The 20326-nt window shown below is 38.5% G+C and overlaps 1 protein-coding gene across 1 annotated transcript; it reads right to left on the bottom strand.

Moving 5' to 3' along the window:
* On the bottom strand, positions 1-15961 carry exosc10 (exosome component 10). The gene is made up of 25 exons (XM_059334007.1): positions 15794-15961; positions 13782-13918; positions 12883-13006; positions 12693-12797; positions 12348-12507; positions 12150-12258; positions 11988-12063; positions 11513-11623; positions 11148-11291; positions 9045-9235; positions 8030-8186; positions 7686-7834; positions 7465-7515; positions 6596-6707; positions 6411-6458; positions 6227-6302; positions 6024-6133; positions 5841-5933; positions 5681-5749; positions 4309-4414; positions 4148-4221; positions 656-836; positions 498-562; positions 343-419; positions 1-245 (listed from the first exon to the last, which is right to left on the bottom strand). Exons 1-25 carry the CDS (start codon positions 15914-15916, stop codon positions 215-217), a joined length of 2679 nt encoding a protein of 892 aa, XP_059189990.1. The 5' UTR covers positions 15917-15961; the 3' UTR covers positions 1-214.
* Between the last annotated feature and the right edge of the window lie 4365 nt (positions 15962-20326).

The raw sequence follows: 20326 nt of genomic DNA on the forward strand, positions 1-20326 counted from the left end.
CTTTTTCCTCTAAAAACATCTTTAATAAAGAGGTCTGTGCTTCCACATATTTACAGGGTAAACTGTTCCACAGATGGAAGAAAATACACTTTGAAATTCATTAAATATTGAAATACTGAATTTCACTTGGGGGGAAAAAAAGGTACATTGATTCTGCAAGATGAAAAAAAAATAGTTTTAAAAATGAGAAAGGGAGAATGGCATCAAAGAGAGTTCATCTTTTGGGCCAATTATGCCGGAATCCTCTGTAGAGAAGAAAAAAAGACCAGAACGGTTATTAAACATGAGATGTTTGAATTTGCGGAGGCAAACAAAACAAACTGTTTATTGTACAAAGTTTACCTGTCAGATCTTCCAGCCAGGTATGACATACTTCTGTTTCCAGGACCATTATTGGGTTTTTGTCCCTTGTTGCCCCTCTGTTAGATAAAAGATTAATATTTGTCACACTTAAAATACACATTGCTCAATGAACAAATTAATTAAGAAACCAATACCTTTTTCTTAAATTCATGGGATTGCCGGTTTGGATCAAACTGTGTGTTGTCCTTTGCTTTGTTACCTGTAAAAAAACAAAGCAGGTGCACTGTGAGGAATTCATTTTCATAATGTAATAAAATGTAAATAGTGATGTGATGTGATGTGATATGCATACCAGCAAAGACTTTGAGGTCTGACTGGCTGTAGTCGAAAGGCTTGAAGCCGTCCTGGGGAGGCGGATCGGTCTTCTTGGGCTTCTCTGCAGACTTCATCAGCTTCTTACTCGGTTTGGGAGTCGACTCTCCAACCTCACTAGGAACACGCTCTCTTTTCTTTCCACCGGCTTTTGCAGATTCCTGATGAAAATGGCCAGCATTACATTCTGTACACTTAAATGTTTTATTTATGTATTCTTAAATGGATGTATTTTGTTAAAACTAACAAGATAATGAATGTGTTGGATGGAGCAAATAGTCTGCAGGTGCCATTTTGTCTGTCTCTCTTTTTCTTTATTATTTTTATTGTTGATATTTAACATTCTGGGGTTTATCCATAGTCATTAAAAAAATTATTTTACTTACAGTCATGGAAAAAAATATTAGACCACTCTTGTTTTCTTCAGTTTTCTGTTCATTTTAATGCCTGGTACAACTAAAGGTACATTTGTTTGGACAAATCTAATGATAACAACGAAAAAGCTCATAAGAGTTTAATTTAAGAGCTGATATCTACACACTTTACATGGTTTTCTTGATAATAACCAACATCATTATGACCTTCTAATGTCAGCATTACAATGGCTTGCAAAAGTATTCATCCCCTTTGGATGTTTCACCCTTTTGTTGCTTTTACACATGAAATCACGGTCGATATAATTTGGCCTTTTTAAAAAGAATTTGATTTCAACAGAGTTCCAGCTGGTTGATGCAGCAGTGTCACAGTTAGTGAAGTGGAGATCACCTGAGTGCAGTTGATGTGTGTCAAGTGATCATAGTATAAAAAAAACATGTGTCTGGGAGGTCCAGTCTCTGGTTCATCACTATTCCTGTTACAATTGTACCATGAAGACAAAAGAACACTTTTAGTAACTCAGAGAAAAGATCATTGAAAAGTATAAGTCAGGAGATGGCTACACAAAAATATCCAGCTAACTGGACATCCCACAGAGTTCAGTTAAATCCATCATTAAGAATGGGAAGCAGTATGGCATGTGTTTAAATCTGCAAATTCTTTTTAAAAATGCCAAATGATATTGACCATGATTTAATACTTGAATTGAATACTTTTGCAAGCCACTGTATATTGACTGATTAGCAGTCTGAAGTTGGAAATCCAGCTTTTGCGGTCATCTTAAAGTAGAAATTTGCATTTTGCTTCACGCTCTGCAAACTTAAATTGTGTCTATTTTGACTGAACCCAGCAAAGATCACTGTGTGGTGTCATCAGCTGACTGTGCTTCGCTAAAGGCAGAGTTCACCCCAAGAGTGTTGGAGATATCAGCTATAGAGATGTGAGTCTTCTCTTGAATATAATGGAATTAGAAGATGCTCGGCTTGTGGTGCTTAAAACACCAAAAAAAATCATTAAAAAAAACTCAACAGCAATGTCTCTTCCCAGATATCATGATCCAGTTACTTAAAAATGTTTCTTCGTACCACGCTATAGGCGTGTTTCCATTGAGTACTTTTTGGAAAGCGGCTGAGTGATTTGGCTACACCCACTAGTTAGTTCCCCTCTGCCTCTGTTCCCATACAGGTACTTTAGTAGTGGCGCACCAACGGAGTGAGAATGTGACAACAGACTGACGCGGCAAGCAGTGTTGTCAACGTAGCGACTTTGTCGCTATATTTAGCAACTTTTCAGACCCCTCTAGCGACTTCTTCTATAAAAAGAGACTAGTAACAGATCTAGCAAATTTTTCTTGGGATAATCCGCTGCTCTTGTTGTGAGCAAAGAGACATTGTTGTTGAGTTTGTCAAATGTTGGCGCTTTGAGCACTACAAGCCAAGTGCCATATATTCCCATTATAACAAAGAAATATTTTCAACACTCAGCAACTCACACCAAAATAATCCAGATAGATAAAGAGCGGTACAGGTAAGGGGGAAAAACATGAACATTGGTTTATGGGATGAACTGTCCCCTTAAGTTAAAATACAGTTATGCAGCATATAGCTTCATGCCAACATCCCATACTTTACCATTAATCCTTATATTTGTTTAAACAAAGCCCCCCCTTTACTCTGGTTGCACAAGTCGGCACAGCCTGTTGTTTAATCCATGAAGAAAGGTTTTCCTCAAGGCGGGGTGAGTCAAAACAGCTTCACATCACAGAACTATAATCACAGCATAAGATGTAAACAACTGAGACTGAGATTTTTTTTTAAAACAGCAGTGTTGGGGGGTCATGTCTTCCCATCTGTCTCTCCCTTCCATTCTATCTGTCACTACCAAATAAAGCATGCATAATAACAAACAGCAGTGTTTACCATCCTTATATTCATTAGATTATGTCACAAATTTGTATTTACAGCAACAATATTCATTTGCTGAACATTTTTTCACAGTGAGACATAAATCTTGTTTTCTTAAGATACCATCTTCTGGGACCACTGGACGCAAGCAAAAGAGAAAGCCAGTGGTGTTGAAGGCAATCACAGCACACACCCTTTATGATAATGATAATATAGTGCAATAGAAGCTTTAGAAACCTTTCTTTCTATCTGAAAGCAGACAAGAAAACTTCACTGCCAAAATGCCGGCTGAAGCTGACAGTTAGCCAGCAGAGCCAATATTTGCTGCAGTTGGCAGGTTGACGAGTGTTACTTTGAGTGCTGCTGCCAACATTTCTGACTATAATGCATGCTGCCAGACACTGCCAACATGCTTATATGAAGGCGCAGTCTCAGCTTAGAAGAAACTTTTCACTTAAGCCACCGGCACACAATGGATCGCTGCGGTGGTCGGTGTGACTGTGAGCGAGTGATGACTCAGAGCTCACAGTGAAAGGCAGAGGGGAGGTGGTGCCTCCAGCGAGGTCAGAGACCAGCCTCAAACACAGTGACCATCCTTTCTGTTGTCCAGCACCTTGGACAGAAGTTGACGTTCTGACACTTTTGAGTGCAAATGGAGGCAACACCATATGGTGGCAAGAGCACGTAGAACTAACCGAACGGTAGGGTGCCAAGCAACACCCCAGACAGACGGAGCACGCAGGAAGTGGGCTTTTGGGCGGAAAGCAGCTATTGTTGCTCCCCGGGAGGCAAGAAAAGCATTTGATGAGAAGAGGACATGTCTCTAATGCTGCAATCCCACGCTGCGTGTTCTCTTCCCCAGGCACACCATGTGACAGATATAAATATTAAAAGGCCACTGACACGCCGGCGCTGCGGACTGGCAGCAGTGGTTTGCTCGCTTGTGACTCACCGTATTTATGTGCAGAAATACCAGCCATGTCTCCAGAAAATGGGGGGCACTGCAGAGGGTTAAACTGCCTATTACAGCAACTTCTTTAATATACTGTGCCAGGCTCCTGGGTGAATATAACACTGGTGTTTCTCATAGATATGTACCTTCCCAGCTGGGACATCAAATGTGAAGTTGACAGTGCATATCCTATCTGAAGGGAAGCGGAGGAAATGGGAGGACAAGAGAGCAAATGACTCACCGCTGCTTGCTGGCGAACAGTGGCGACGTTCTGGAGAGACTCCTGGTAGCTCTGCTTAGTCTTGTTTCTTTCCTCTGTTGAAATACACATTAAAACACAATGAGGGATGCAATGAAGTGCAAATTAAGAGCTTAGGTTTAGAGCAAATTCAACCTCATTACCTGCCACTTTCTTTGTGTGTTCCTTTGCTTCTTCCTTGGCTTTCCTCTTGGCTTCCAACTCCTTCTGCTGCTGTTCAATACTCTGCAGTTTCCATCGTTTACTAATCTGTAAATGTGAGATGTCACAGCTATGAACATTCAAACATGGATTAAAAGGTTCAGCATGTAACTTTTATCAAAAAATGTGTGTAATATTTGCTCAAACTGTTCCTTATCCTGATACACGAGAAAGATAATCTGTGGAACAACAGTGTTACTTTGGCTCCTCCTAGTGCTCCTTATGGCGTTTGCAAGAGTCCACCGCTACCACAGGAAAACAACCAATCAGAGCGGAGTAATGTCTCAGACAGTGTTGAATCACTGCCAAATGAGGCAGCACAGATCAAATATGAATCAGATTCTGTTCCTGCCTTTCTCGCCTCAAATGTTTTCAGTAACATATTTTAGTGTAATGTTTAGCTGTAAAATGAGAAAGTTTGTGATCTGCCTGCCATGCTGTAAACACTCGAGCTCAAACCAACACCTGCCTACCAGCTGGAGCTACATATGAGGCGATAAATTAGGCAATGCAGTAAATCAATCTTGATTCATATTTGATCAGCGCAGTGGATTCTTTTAAATGTCACTAAGAACTAGGAGGAGGCAGAGGACAGATTATCTCTCTCATGTAGGGCTGGTCAATATGGCAAATATAATGATCACAATACATTTTTTCCAATCGTACGATTTCGGTTATTATCACAATTTTTCATATTATTTTTAAACTGTCAGCTTTAAAGCATCTGTACTGAAAACTTAAATTAACTAGAGATCAGTTCAATATTGTATGAAGATACAGAGTACATAACAAAGCAAATTAAATAAGATGAACATAGAAAAATATAAAAACTATTTTTACTCAACAGTACAACAAATGTAGAAAAATATGTTCTGGTGCTATTGAATGCACTGTACCTGTGTGCGAATTGCTGTGCTGTGAATGTTCATTTCTCTCAACACAGCGGCGGATAGATTATAATTTCCTTTTCTCTTTCCCAACATTCACCTGTACCTCACTCGTTTGTTGCTTACATCTATTTCGCTGCCCTCAGCTTTTAGCTCCACGTTTGGTCTTTCTCTTTACTTACAAACGGAGCAGGAAAAGGTCGACTGATTGGCTGTTGTAACGCACATTTCTGACATGTTTGATCGAGTAAATATGCTCACAGCTGATCACCGTAAACGACCTAAAATTTCTCGCAATCACTAATTGCAATCATATAATCGCCCAGGCCTACTCTCATGTACTACTGTCAGAATAATGACACAGTTACGTACTGAACCTTTAAGAGGTGAACACAATGTGGTTGAATGTATGGAGCTCTTTGAATACCTCAAATATTTTTGAAGATGGGTCGAACTTGGCATTCTTGCTGATGTGCACATCACTGGAGGGCAAGTACTGAAATCACAAAGAAGATGAGTGAATACATAGTGCGTGTCCGGTTAAATGAAATGAAAATACTTAATGTTAATCACTGGTCATCTCTTACCATTCTGAAAGGATTTTCAAAAGACTCAATGATGCGTTTGGCTTTCATGTGAGCCACAGAGAGGGACTCTTGGTCATTCTGTGTTTCCAGCTCCTTCAAAAAAGGCCAGAGTTCAGACATTTAGTATCACGGTTGCTTGATAATCAACTAGATCAGTAAAGTCAACTAAAAGAAGATCTTTACCTCAAACTGTGTGATTATAGCTTTTGCCATGAGACCACTTGTTTTCTGTACATCAACATCTGTTTTGTGCTCATCCTCGGAGAAGAGCGTCCCTTGTTTGACGGGCAGTTCTGAAAATAAATACTTTAATTAGTTTGAGGCCTAGGGTGCTAAAATTTTCAATCATGAGGATAATGCACAACATGGATGACTATCAAGCTTACCATCAGCAGGACAGTGAGGGAGATCGGTCTCAGAATCTCTGGATGCATCATGAGGACCAAACAACGTGACCTCCGGCTGGAAAATGATACAAAACCACATTAATTTCACCCCCTGTCATGGTTCCTTCAGCAAATACTGACTGCAAAACAAAATTCCTTCTGGTTTTATTAGCTTTTAACCAACCTTTTTTATGGGTGTGAGTCCTTTCTTCTTCTGAGCTGCAATCTCAGCCTGTGTGGAGTGTAGAAAACATTGCCATGTTTGATTGATTTAGGTACCTTTCTTGACTAGTGACTTAACAACACAAACACCGACTGAAATTACAGCAACAGAAAACATTCCCCCTGCTGCCACTCGTCTTTTCTTACCTTAAGGAGAGGCATTTCTCTGGCCTGCTGCACTAACAAATGGAGCTCATTGACCTGCTGCCTCACCAGTGGGGGTACAGGGTTACAGCAGGCAATAATGCCCTGAGGCTCTCTGAGTGGATAAAGACAAAATACTGTACTGAAGGTTACGAATAAAACACTAAATTCGCCTGCACTAAAGATAAACACAAAAAAGAAATGGAACACTACAGGTGAAGGTTAAATTTTAGGTAATAGATATCACGATGAAAGTACACCAGTTGATAACTTACATAATTTTTTTTGTAGAACAAGTTGCATGATTAAATATGAAAATGAGGTACAATTTAATTTTAATATGTGCTAATTTGCATACATTAAAAGGTTTTTATACAGTCAAAGTTTTTTGCGCTTGGAATTTTTGACACCTCAGAAAATAGGGCCATTAATAAATGAATAAATAAAATAAACATTTGCACAAGGAATAAAAGGTTACCTAAATCAGTCTTTGAATGATTTATAAACACGTTTGGTGTATAAATGCTACTGAAGCAGAGATTTCTGGCTCAGTGTTCGAAAAAACCCCCAACTAATTTTAAGAAAACAGCTGAATACGGTTAAAAAAAACTAAATCATAAAATTTTAGTTGAGTACTTACATTAAGGTAATTTGTATGGCATGCTGTATATAAATATGCAAATGAAGCATAATCCAATGCTCAGTTTTGGTCAGTTGAGGAGGAAATCTAAGTAATATTAACACCTAAATGTGTATTTTGGTTCTTTGCTTTCCACTTGTCTGAAAGAAGACACGTTCTGGAAGCAGAATGTTCCAAAATTGACCAATAACTGAATAGACAATGTTTTTTGTGGGAAATCTAATCAACTTACTTGGGCAGCTCCTCAGATATCTTGGTCATCATGTGAGTGGGCAGGATGAATCTAAACACAAAAATAGCATTATATTAAAAGACTACAATTTACTTTAAAAGCAGGGAGACTGACAAGAAAAATGAAGGTAGCAAAAATCTGGCTGGCCACGAACTATAAATAGGAAAAGAGCTCGAGCAGATTTCCAGAACAGCGAGTCCATCCATTTCCAAACAGCCTACCCGGTGCTTTCATCTTCCTGCCTGGCCAGCTTGTCCCTCCAGGCAAACAGCAGTCTGAAGGCAGTGAGCTGCTGGGTGTTGAAAGACCTTTTCTGCTTCCTCTGCAGCTCCAAATATGACTCCTCTGTGTATATAGGCTTCACATATTTCTGTATGGAAATAAGGCGCACATTGAATCATGACAAATGTCAGAAAAATGTAGGAGATTATGGTGTGGAAATTTTGAAAAATTATGACCAATAAAAAAAAAATGCATCTACTGGAGAGAGAAAAGTGGAACAGGAGAATAAACGCTGATATTAAAGTGTTAATTTAATGGTGTATGAAGTGAGATTTGCACGCACCTTTTGAGCTATGCTGTTGCTTTTGGTCCAGACACACTGCAGCAGGCCGGGCTGCCCGTGGTTAAAGTCCATCAGCTGCGCCCGCACACGGTCGTAGATGTAAAGGAGGTAATGGGTGTCTGCCTGGGCGTACTGCATCATCTCATCTGGCAAAGGGCTGCAGCAACAAGTTTACAGTCATGGAAAAAATTATTAGACCACCTTTATTTTCCTCAGTTTATTGTTCATTGATAATGATTTTGGTTGTTATCAAGAAAACCATGGAAAAAGTCTAGATATCAACTCTTAAATTAAACTCTTATGAGCTATTTTTGTTGTTATCATTATATTGGTCCAAACAAATGTGCCTTTAGTTGTACCAGGCTTTAAAATGAACAAGAAATTGAAGAAAAAGGTTGGTCTAGAGCAAGGCACCTTCTTATCACTATCTGATGGAAAAACACAGGCTGAATGATAAGAATGCAGCTTAACAGTTACTCCTCCTGACTGTGTGACTACGTGGTTGAGCCACACCCACCCGACTCTTAATAGGAGCCAACCAGTACCATCCAATATGCAAAGATAAGCTTTAATCAACCACCTGAACCAAACCTGCCCACAAGGCGAAATCTTATTTATAGCAGCACAATTGTCATGACTGAGGACTGAGAAAAGGACACAGGTGGGCCGAGTGAAGCGCCACCAGTGCTGTATGTGTGTGTGTGTGTGTGTTTGAGAGAGAAAGAGCACAGAGGGGGAAGGAGAAGAAGGTGGAAGGTGATGAAAATAAAAAGAGATCTCAGTAAAGATTACAATCAAACTGTTGTCTCATCTTAGGTAGAAAAAAAAAGGTGATTAACGAGCATATTTCTTCATAGTAAATTAACATTGCTCGGATGGAGGCAGCTGCTGTCCATCTGCATTTACTGGTAACGCTGCAGTGACACAGAGCCGGTTAGAAAGCGGCAAAGTTTCACTTTAAACCTAATAATAACTAGAAAAATGAGGCATCAAATGGCCGTGTTATTTTTCATACCGGACCCTCCAGTCAGCCAGCTGGTAGCGCTTGTCTGAGTCCACGTTGCAGAAGTGTTTGAGCAGGTGGTCGAGTGAATGTCTGGCCAGGTTCAGAGCTCGGCTGGCCTGATGCGTGTCAAACAGGTTGACGACATATAAGCCGAAGTCCCTCTGGAGCCACTCAATGTCAGAGTCAGCGCCGTGAAACACCTGAGAACAGGAGAGAAAGCACACTGGACTGAAAAAAACTGCTCTGGAGAGGTACCAAGTTATTAAAAAAAAAGAAGAAAAACGCTGCTTAGATAGAGAAAACATTTGAACCAAAAATATTAAAAACTGGGGACACACCATGTGACATTTTCCCATTTGGATTATTTTCACAGATCTCTCAGCAGCTCAAGCCCACGCAACACACATTTTCACAGGTATCCTACAGTGTGTGAGTCACATTGGCTCCCACACACCACAGGACACCCGCCAACTTCATCAAACATGTTTGAAAACTTTGGGGCTCGGAGATAGCTCACAGAGATTCAAGCTCAGAAGTTTTTTATGATTAAATCTATACAAACTTATCATTACCACACTGGCGGAGATTTTCCTCTGCGGGATACTATCTTATTGCAATAGGAGATGATTAGACAGTTCAGATGCAACCAGTTCATAACGTAGTCTGAGCCATCTTCAATTTCATCTGCTTAAAAAATAATATTCCCTTGAGGCCATTTTAATTGCTGAGATTTGGGAATGGGACGACAAAGCCAGATGCAGCTTTATAACGGAGACCAACACGGCCTCCTAAAATCCTCGGTTTAATTATCTAAACCACTTATTTGGAAGTAATGGAAGAATGCACCAGAAATATCTGCCAACTGTCCATTGCATTTTAAAACTCCTCCTGCAAGATCAAATGAATTTTGACCGTTTAAACTTCAGCAGCCATCTTTATTTTCAGCTTCAAACAAGTGTTTTATTTATTGATGTGTGTTTATTTAAATGTATCAGTGGTGTGGTTGGTCTGTGGATCTATATAGCTATGTCTAACAGAGTTACCATGTCATCAGATTTTAATGATAAAGCTGCTGACTAAATGGTTAATTCATAACAGAAACTGACAAAACTAAGGCTGAACAACGAAAATAAAGTAAAGAAATAACATTTCTGTTAAAAACAGATATTGTTAAGCACTTTATTCATTGATTTATGATGTACAGGAATATGCTGCAATATATCACTTATGTTTATTTGTTGCTTTTGGATTAGGTGTATAATATAAGAAATAATATAATAATATGAATAAGAATATTTATATTGACATGTATGCAAGAAACTATTGTGAGTTTTATGACTTGTCATTTAGGTCTTCTGTTTGCAAGTGTTTTATATGTTGATATGTTTCTATGTTTTGTGTGAACCTCTAGAAGAGTCAAATCTTGATTCATACAGTGCAGTTTCCCATTCTGAAAACAAATATAAAATATATAATCATACATACACTAGATATTAAAAGTTGGGAGTCACTTAGAAATGTCCTTATTTTTGAAATAAAATAACTTTTTTTATTCTATTTAAATGACAGACAGTCTAGACATTGTAAATGTGGTAAATGACTATTAAAGCTGGAAAAGGCTGATTTTCTTATGAAATATCTATTATATATTGTCAGCAACCATCAATCCTGTGTTCCAGTGGCACATTGTGTTAATCCATGTCCATAGTGTTGAAAGGCTGACTGATCATTAAAACACCTGTGCATTATGTTAGCACAGCTGGAACAGTTTTTTTTAATGACTTTAGAAGCAATAAAATGATCCTTCCTCAGGCTGGTTGAGTATCTAGAGGTAAAGTTGAAGATCTATACAGGTTAAAATGAATATTTCTACCCTTGTCAACGTCTTTACTATATTTTCGATTGATTTTGTTTTTCATTTCATGAATAAAACTTGATAACTTTTCATGGAAAACAATATACATTTTCTAAGTGGCCCCAAACTTTTGAGCGCTAGTATATATATATATATATATATATATATATATATATATATATATATATATATATATATATATATATATATATATAAACAAGATACAGAAACTAATCACATGAAGAGCACTGTATTACCTTGACAATAGTCGGGTCAGTGAATGCCTCGTTGAGGATGTATAATTCGTTGCGGAGCTCTAGAGTGTCAATGATGAAGTCCTCCTCTCTGGTGGAGATCTGCATCAGACAGGTGATGCCGAGGAAACTCCTGTATGAGTGGTGCTACGAAGGAGAACAGAGTGTTAAACACAAGAACCTACAAATTGCAATTAGGTGCAGACTTGAATCTGTGCCTTCCTGGTGCAAAATGTCAGCATTATAAACCTCACAAAGTAAATCTTTCGCATAGCCGTGGTATTGGATAACATTAAATCATATTATATATGTATATACTACATCGTGCCCACCCCCTGTACATCCAAGAACTTTTTCTAATCTCGTACCTCAAGGTCCACTGCAAATTCAGACAGTTTGCAAAGCTTCTCATTCAGAGCCACCAGGTCCTCCAGTGCATCAATGTGGGAGCATTTGGTCTCATCCAGTGGTTTGTACATCTAAAAACATTCCACAAACAACAGATCAAGTTGTTGCCTAACCAACAATGCAGGTAAAAGGATAATCCTGTAGAATCATTATACTGTCATGGAACAAATTATTAGACCATTGTTTTATTCAGTTTCTTGTTCATTTTAATGCCTGGTACAACTAAAGGTTGATAATGATTTTGGTTATGGTCAAGAAAACCATGGAAAATGGCTAGATATCAGCGCTTAAATTAAACTCTTATGAGCTATTTTTGTTGTTAGCATTATATTTGTCTAAACAAATGTACCTTTAGTTGTACCAGGTATTAAAATGAACAAGAAATTGAAGAAAACAATGGGTGGTCTTAGAGTTTTTTCCATGACTGTAACTTACCTGTGGTTCTGGCTTAGACAGAAGGCTATCTGGTACTGTAAAATGATCCAGTTCATACTGGTATGGGTGTGCAAACCTACATGAGAATCACAAGTTTAGATGGACAAAGAGAATTAGGAAAACACGAAATGTTATTATCACAAAAGAGACAGAGAGTCTTACATGTCTTCAACATGTTCCTGAGTTCTCTGCTGGTGAATGAAGTCGGCCAGAGCAGCCGGGACATCAAGGTCCTCGGGTCTCTCTTTACGGATTTGTTTGTTGGTGAAATCTACGATTAGAGAACAAGAGAGTACATATGTTACAAATGCTTATGAATAACAACAGATGGGAAGAGCATGAGAGTGAAAAGTATCTCACAAGTAGGAAGAGGCTTTATTGCGTTAGGCTTGATGAAGATCTTGGGAATAAACGGTGTGTTGCTGTTGTCAACTTTTTCCTTGAATTTCAGCTGCGGCCTGGTAATATTCTTGGCGTGGAGCAGTCGGAACGTCTCAGAACGATTGCCAGAGCTCGAGCCCTGATCAATGAAAGCATTCTTTAGCAAAAAGGTGTGAGCATTGCTATGAATATTCATCACGTGTTACAAAAAGACAAACGTTCTAGTGTTTTAAATGCTTCCATGCCAGGATTGGCACTTAATTTTTAAGCTCGAACGCAACCCAAATAGCTGCAGAATAAGAGCTGAGAGGTTAATTAGCCAACCTTGCGATTCCAGCTGGAAACAACAATCTTGGGAGGCTGAAACCCTGCAGGCATGACAGGCTGCTGGCTCCTGTTCACCCCATCAGCTTCATCTAGAAGAATCCCCTGGAAATCAGATACAAGAGCTCCGTTGGTTTGCAAAGGCTTGTTCATGAAGAAACTTGTACAACACCAAAGCCGTTGGTCATACCACTCTCTCGAGGATGACATCGTTCGAATCCACAACCAAGTCGAACCTCTCCTCCAACCCCGTCAGCTTGTTCCGGTCTCTGATGTGAGATCTGCAGCCGTGGTGCTGCATCAACTGACTCATGCTGACACATGGACACAGTGAAAAGAATTAATTAAGAAACAGCAAATGACAGATTTCTCAGCAAACCCACTCTTCTGTTCACATGTCTAAGGCTCAGTCAGACTCTATTTCAGTATGGAAAAAGTGTCTCGCACTAGGATGTGATGTCAGCGGTCTAACAAAAGCAATCAGGAAATATTGGGTGCACTCCTTTTCACACAGCTGGGGCCCGATATAGTGAGAAGTGAGGATGAGTTGCGAGGGAGGAGCATGTCTCTGAAAAGGGAAACATTTACCCGCCAGGAGGAGGCGTCACCTTAAATAAAGCATTGATATGTCAAAGTGATTGAGTTTTACTGCGTCACTGACTGAAGGGAATGAAACCATCACCCACTGGCTGCTCTGCTGTTTGTTATAGGAAACACAGTTGTTAATGTAGAGTCTTGTGTGCAACACGGCGTAATAATGCTGCAGACCCATTGAGCGGAGTACACGTTGACTTTAAATGGACTATGAGAGTGATGCAGCAGTATGTGGTGTGTTAATGTACAAACTGGCGTAATGATGACACCACTAGAATCAATTCTCCCCACCATTTTCACAGGCAGGACACATGAAAACAACTTGACCAGCTGTGCAGATCAGATTCACATGTCTACGTCCAAAGATCTGCAAATGTGCCAAACATGCATGGCTCACGACAAGAAAAAACACATTCTTTAATTTTTCGGCTGCATGGATTTTAATGTAAGTGAAAAAGAGGAGGAGCAGGTGCATAATACACATAATAAACTTACCAGAGCAGGAGCCCATCTCCTTGACTCTCACAGAACTCCTGGAAGCCCGGGAAGCTCCGATAGAAATCATATTCATCTCCACTTTGAGGTAAACCGGCGGAAGCCTTGGTGGCGGATAATACAGCACCCAATCCATACTGCAGAGTAGAGACAGGCTGTGAGTCAATACTAATATCATAACATGTAGTAAAACTAAAAACAGAGGGAAGGAATACTAACTTTTAGTTTAATGGCTAATGTCCTATACAATGAACTGTGGCAGTTACATGCAGTATTTAAATGACTCAAAATTTTTACTTGTGGAGTGGCTGAAAATGTATCAATTACTTTACTTTTTTTTTTTATATCTCTGCATATATTTAAATATATTTATTCATCGATGTTCATACTACCACATGCCACAACCTATTTAACCTATTTAACATGCTAAAACATATTTTCTCTGCAAAGTTCAGGAAACAACAAATACAAAAAATATATATTAATAATAAATGCAGAATAGCAGAAATGTATGTATATAATGTGTATAGAATGTATGTATATGTCTTATTCTTTATATTCATTATTCTGTTTTCTATATCTATGTGTCTGTATCTTGAGCTGCTGTGACAACTAAGTTTCCCCACTGCAGGATAAATAAAGTCATATCTTATCTTATTTCTATAATGAATTTTAACGTTATTTATTTTTTCAAAACAACAACTATCTTCTGGTGACAGCAAAAAACCTCAGGTTAAAAGGAACATTAAAATTAAAATTCAAGACAGCTGTACTACTTATTGCCAATTTACAAACAGGCATATAAATATATATATATATATTTACATATTAACAAAAATAAATAAAATGTCCAAAGAAGAAATACTAGAGATATAAAAAAAAAAAAAGAATTAAGGTTTACAATAACATATATTTACACTGTTTACTACTCCCTCAAGTTGTTAGAAAAAATCTAAATGAAGTATGATTGCGAAATTAAGTATCAATGGTGTTATAAATAACTTCTTAAATTTGCACATTTGTTTGCATGCCTACATTTAGTAACTTTCACTTTATCTAGCTATGGTAAGCATAGCATTGACCTAAACTCAAAATTAGTCCCATGTTAGCAATTTTTCGACAAAACCAATAATTGACACAATCAACAGATTAGTCGAATGAGCGAAATTATTTGCAGCTCCACATTAAATGTTACATGACAACATTTCCCTCGGGACAGGCATGTGTTACGCTAACTAGCACATCAGAGAGGTTCCACTCCCATCCATTATCTTACCAATTACTTATCATCACCCTGTTAAAATAATCGCCTAACTCATTTTTTGAAGTTTTGCATGAAACACAAAAAACTTCACCTAAAGTGTAACATATGACATTTATTGATCATTTCACTCAAAAAGGCTGTAACAAAGGGTGGCTATAATTGGCATAGTAGTAACACTGTGTGTAAATTATGTAACTAAAGACAAATAAATGACTTTAGCAACTTTTTGAACATGCCTTTGTGATTTAGCACTTTAACACTTTATTTTGAAGGCGTCTACATAAGAGTCACACAAGCCTGTCAGAAACATGACATGACAAGTATCATGAGCATTAATGTTACTTCAAAGTGTCATTAATGTCCATGATACATCCCATGTCAAGTTTATGACACGCTCATTTCACTCTTATGTAGACACCTTCAAAATAAAGTGTTACCATATCTTGCTTAAGTCACACACTTGACATAGGTGATTATCTTAAAGGGGTAAAATCACATGATCTGATCAACTGAGGATGTAGGCGATTTTACCATAGGTGGCTGGGGTCATGAGGAGATGATTTAGACAAAAAAAAATTTTTTTTGACAAAAAATGGCTTAGGCGATTATTTTAACAGTGTGACGTTCTATAGATAGAAATCAAATCAGATATTATGTCATATACGCATGTTTTCTACAGGCTTATCCACGTTGCCTCCCTGCACGTTAGCCTGAATTCTCACACGTCCAGCTTCGTTTGTTCACCTACTTTAACAAAAGCGTCCGCGTCTTTGAACCCGGGACACAGCTCGTTTTTCTCCTCGTCGGTAGTGTCTGAATTGTCGTCTTGAACGCCACTGTTTGTGGAGGTATTACTCTTTGAAGAAGCCATCGTTTAGTTTGGTGCTGTGTACATGTGTGAGCCACAGGAAGCTGCTTCTTTTCCTCAATGTTTTCTTCTGAGCTGAGGGTTAGTGAGCGGAGCGGGAGACAGCGCCACCTAACTGCGCGGAGGGGACGGGCTGCGACATAACGGGCTGTATTTTCTGCAATTTTATTGGGAATTTACGAGAAATAATGCAACATGACCACATGTAAAATATTTTCTTCCTGACTTTTCAAATGCTATGTCACATACCTGTAACATTTTGGTAATATTTGTTTTAATTAATTAATTCATTCATTCTGTAAATAAACATCATGCTTCCAATAAAGCCAAATAAACAAAGACAGTCAAGCAACAGCAGAAAAAAATAGAATAAAGATAAATTAACTTAATTAAAAAAAGCAATTATATCATTATTATTATTATCATCATTATTATTATTATTAATAATAATAATAAAATAATAATAATTCAATTTAATGTAAAATAGAATAAAATAACAGCAATAATAGCACAAGGCAACCAGTTATAGTGCTTAAGAGTGCTAAGTATTAGATCATAAGCAAGGGCTTTGAGAAATTGGCAGGGTTGATTTACTCATCCTCCCACAGTCTTGCCTGGATAAGTAAGAAATGAGTGTTTCAATGTTTTGTTGATGACAACCTCTCAGATTGTGATCCAAATAAAGACTGGCCATGAATCTTGTCATTATTCCACTGCATTGCCAGTCTCTGGTCCTCGATGTACCCGTTCCGTGCAGTGACACTGCAGACTTAGCTCCCCTGTACTGGCTCACCCATCCAACCTCACCAGAGTGCATCACCAGGATCCTTGTACCACGAGGGGGCAGTATTGACATTTGCAATCTGCAGCAACTAAACCAAAGCATCTGCACTGTGTTAGTGGCTGTAGGGAGAAGTCATACACACCAATCATGTCTAAGCCAATGTCTCTGTAAGAGCTATCGCAACCATTTATGAATATCTGCATTTTGCAGTTTTCAGCAATAGAGGAGATGCTGTGGGTATACTAATCAGACATAAATACCTTCCCCCTTTGCGTCTGGGGTAAAAAGAAGTTACTGTAGCCTAGTGTTGTAATTCAGTGGTCAATAGCACGTGAAGAGCCATTGCCGAAGTATTGACACTGCAGCTCATTATGGATGATCTGTGGTGTGTAGGGAGAACCTCTCTTTTCTTCACTTCCCCTTCCTATTGATCTCTTCACAGGGTCCTCTCCCTCTTATTATCTTAAAAGCATCTCTGCAACACTGGCTCAATCAATATTTCACAGTAGCTTTCCATGTCATTCCCTTGTTTTAGAGGAAGGCATCTGAACTTCAATAGATATATGCACTAATAATCCAAAGAAATGACTCAGTATTCTTTGCAAAAGCTGCTGCGCAAAGCCAACTCCTTGATGTTAGTTTTACCTTGTGTATTCTTTTTGATGGATGTGAAACCCTAGATTCACTGTGATTATTATTATCATTATATAATAAACAATTAGGATACTATGCAGCAAAACTTTGCAAATGCGTTCTTTATCCACTGAATAGGACATTACTGCTGCCATTTACTCTCATTTAAATGCTTTTTAATAATATTATGCATTTTATAGCTTTGATGGCGCCCCAAGGCACCACTCAAATTCTTCCTGCAGTAAAAGACACCAAAACTGCTGATGCTGAAAATGACACCGTGCCACACATAATTCAAAAAAACGCAAGAGAAAAATCCTCAGTGAATTGTTTTTATTAACTCCCTCATTTAGAAAACACAAATGCACCAAACAATATCGTACATGCACAGCTTCAGCATATCAAGATCAGCTGATGACTTTTCAATGTGAAAACGTTACTTGCCACGATCTCACAGAGATCACCTGGACATCAAAATACTGAGGAGTCACAACAGAAAGGCCAAGCGTTGTCACCCAGAGCTGTAATTGTATTTCTTTATCAATCGGTATTGAAGTACACTTTCTTTTTGGGGGGGGGTAACTGGTTTATTTCCGATTTAGTTCTGCCTTTTCTGATCTTGAAAAAAGCAAGAAAATTGTAAAGTTATATTGGTATAAAAAGACAAAAAGTATGAGCAGATAATACTCCATGTATTATCTGCTGTGCACTGGCCGACTACCTTGTAACAGGTAGTGTTTGTGTCACTGCACCAAAAGGCTGAGTGTGATAGCAGCTGCTCAGAAATGTTTCTCCCCGCTCATGTATTTTTCAGATTCTGGGTTTGACAGAGAATTACAATTGGAAGTAGGACACCACAGTTTGGTCTCCCAGTTGGGGGCGTTGCCTCAAATCACAACCAAACACATACAGTATGTACAGTTTACTGTATGAAGGCAAGAGAGATCTATCTCATCGCACTGGCTCTTAATTGTTATTTTAAAGCAACACTTGACCTTTGTGCAGAATTTTTGGAGGAAATAAAATGAAAATAAAAACAATCAGGAACCATATCAAACATTAAAATAAAGGAGAAAGTCAAAATCAGAAAAACATCTCCACAGTACTGATACGTTACAAAAACAAAGAGGTTGGCAATGCTTCTATGTACCCAAGACACATGTTCATAAACTGCGTAATGCTGTCTTTTTTCAGTTCATATAATCAATAAATCAGCCAGAGAGATGCATTTCCTGTGTAAACATTTGTTAGCTTAACAATGACATTCTGTGATGAAAGAATGTGTACAGATTAACCACACAGAAAGCCACGAAAACAACAAAACAGGATTCAAAGACCGCTTTCAGAAAGTTATTAACACACATCGTGGGACGAAGCCTTTTTGTTTCACATTTAATACAAACTTGAATCTGACCTGGCCTTGGATCCACAAGCTTGTTTTCACTTGTTCCTTTTGCGCTTGCAATCCATGGTAATTTGATAGAAAAACATTTCAACTCCTCCCTGGGTTAAACTCGTTTTTCTCTACCCCCCATATTGACCTTGGATTACTCAATTTGAATGTCTGTGATGCTTCAGTTGCCCAAAGCCCTGAACCACGTTTAAGTACACGAAATGAGTTTAAACTATTTTTTCCCCAAACAGGTAAGGTAATAACCACACACACACACACACACACACACACACACATGCACACACACATGCACACACACACGCACACACACTCTTCCTGCTGTCATCTAGATGGGATTGTCCTGATTTAGTCCTCCCTAACTCCTGATACATTATTCTTGTGTGGGTGTCATTAGTACCATTACTCCTATGCCCTTTCTCACAGAAGCCCCTCAGGGCTGCTCTAATTCATTAAGATGTTTTAATGTCTGCTAAATCATGGCGGATATCAGGCTTTCCATTCGTCAAGTCAGACTGTTAAATAGACCCTTGTGTTGTGTGCTGACAGATTACTCATCTATCTGCTCCTGCCACTTTAGGGCTATTGAAAGGGAGTGAGAAGCAGGTCTGAATACCTGAGCAGTGGGGATTCACTGAAATACATAAATAAACAATGACAACACATACCACATTAAAAAAAAAGAAAAAGAAAAAGAGAGAAAATACAATTGACAAGAAAGGACAGATTCACAAAGTATTAAAACACAGCTGACCATACATTTTGCCAAAAATTGTCTAAGCTGGTGGCTAGATTTCAATTATCAGACTGGCACAATTGGCAGCACTTTAAACCCCTCGTCTCGACTGCAATGATGCACGTTGACTGGCACGACTACTGTGTGTTGCCCAGATGGATGTAGACTACTAGGCTCCAACTAGTGATTATATATTAATCAATGAGTCTTTAAAATGTCAAAAAAAGTTACGGAAAAATGCACAGAACGATTTCCCAGAGCCAAAAGGTGCTGTTTTCAACAGTCCAAAACCCAAAGATAGCATACCACAAATACCATGGCCACGGAGAATTCTGGATCCTGATTGGCTGGTCCATCTGGTAACGGGACAGTATAATCAAGTATTAATCTCTTTCTCTATTAAAGCTTGACTTCATGATTTGAGTGCAATCTGTGAAAATTATGTGACATTTTGGGAAATATGCTTACGTCGGAATGTGAAAGTGTTTATAGCAGTTTGCAGGCGAGGTGTGAGAGGCGATAATTGTTTAAAAGTGGCAATCACAAAGATTTCCATTTAAATAAATTTAAATCACTTTCTACGTAACACAGTGATTGAGCCTATGGCCCTTTTAAAGTTATGCCACATTTATTTCTGTGTCGACATAACTAAACAAATATGGCATTAAGTTTTTGTGAATGCTAACTGAATATTTTCTTCTGCTGCAGCTTCACAATAAAAGCATTTAACTGGCAAAAGCCTGGACGACTTTAATTAAGTAGTCACGGCTTGACACTGACCACTATATCGTTCATCAGAAATGCATCTACAAAACAAGACAGCTGTCATTTTTCGATCAGCTTGATATA

Source organism: Centropristis striata, chromosome 5 (assembly GCF_030273125.1).
Source record: "Centropristis striata isolate RG_2023a ecotype Rhode Island chromosome 5, C.striata_1.0, whole genome shotgun sequence".
NCBI lineage: Eukaryota > Metazoa > Chordata > Actinopteri > Perciformes > Serranidae > Centropristis > Centropristis striata.

Coding starts and splice junctions, on each gene's coding strand:
- exosc10 (XM_059334007.1), bottom strand. CDS start 15,916: ATGGCTTCTTCAAAGAGTAATACCTCCACAAACAGTGGCGTTCAAGAC. Junction 13,919..15,793: donor ACGCGGACGCTTTTGTTAAA/GTAGGTGAACAA, acceptor TCTACTCTGCAG/TATGGATTGGGTGCTGTATT. Junction 13,007..13,781: donor GGAGATGGGCTCCTGCTCTG/GTAAGTTTATTA, acceptor TCCATGTGTCAG/CATGAGTCAGTTGATGCAGC.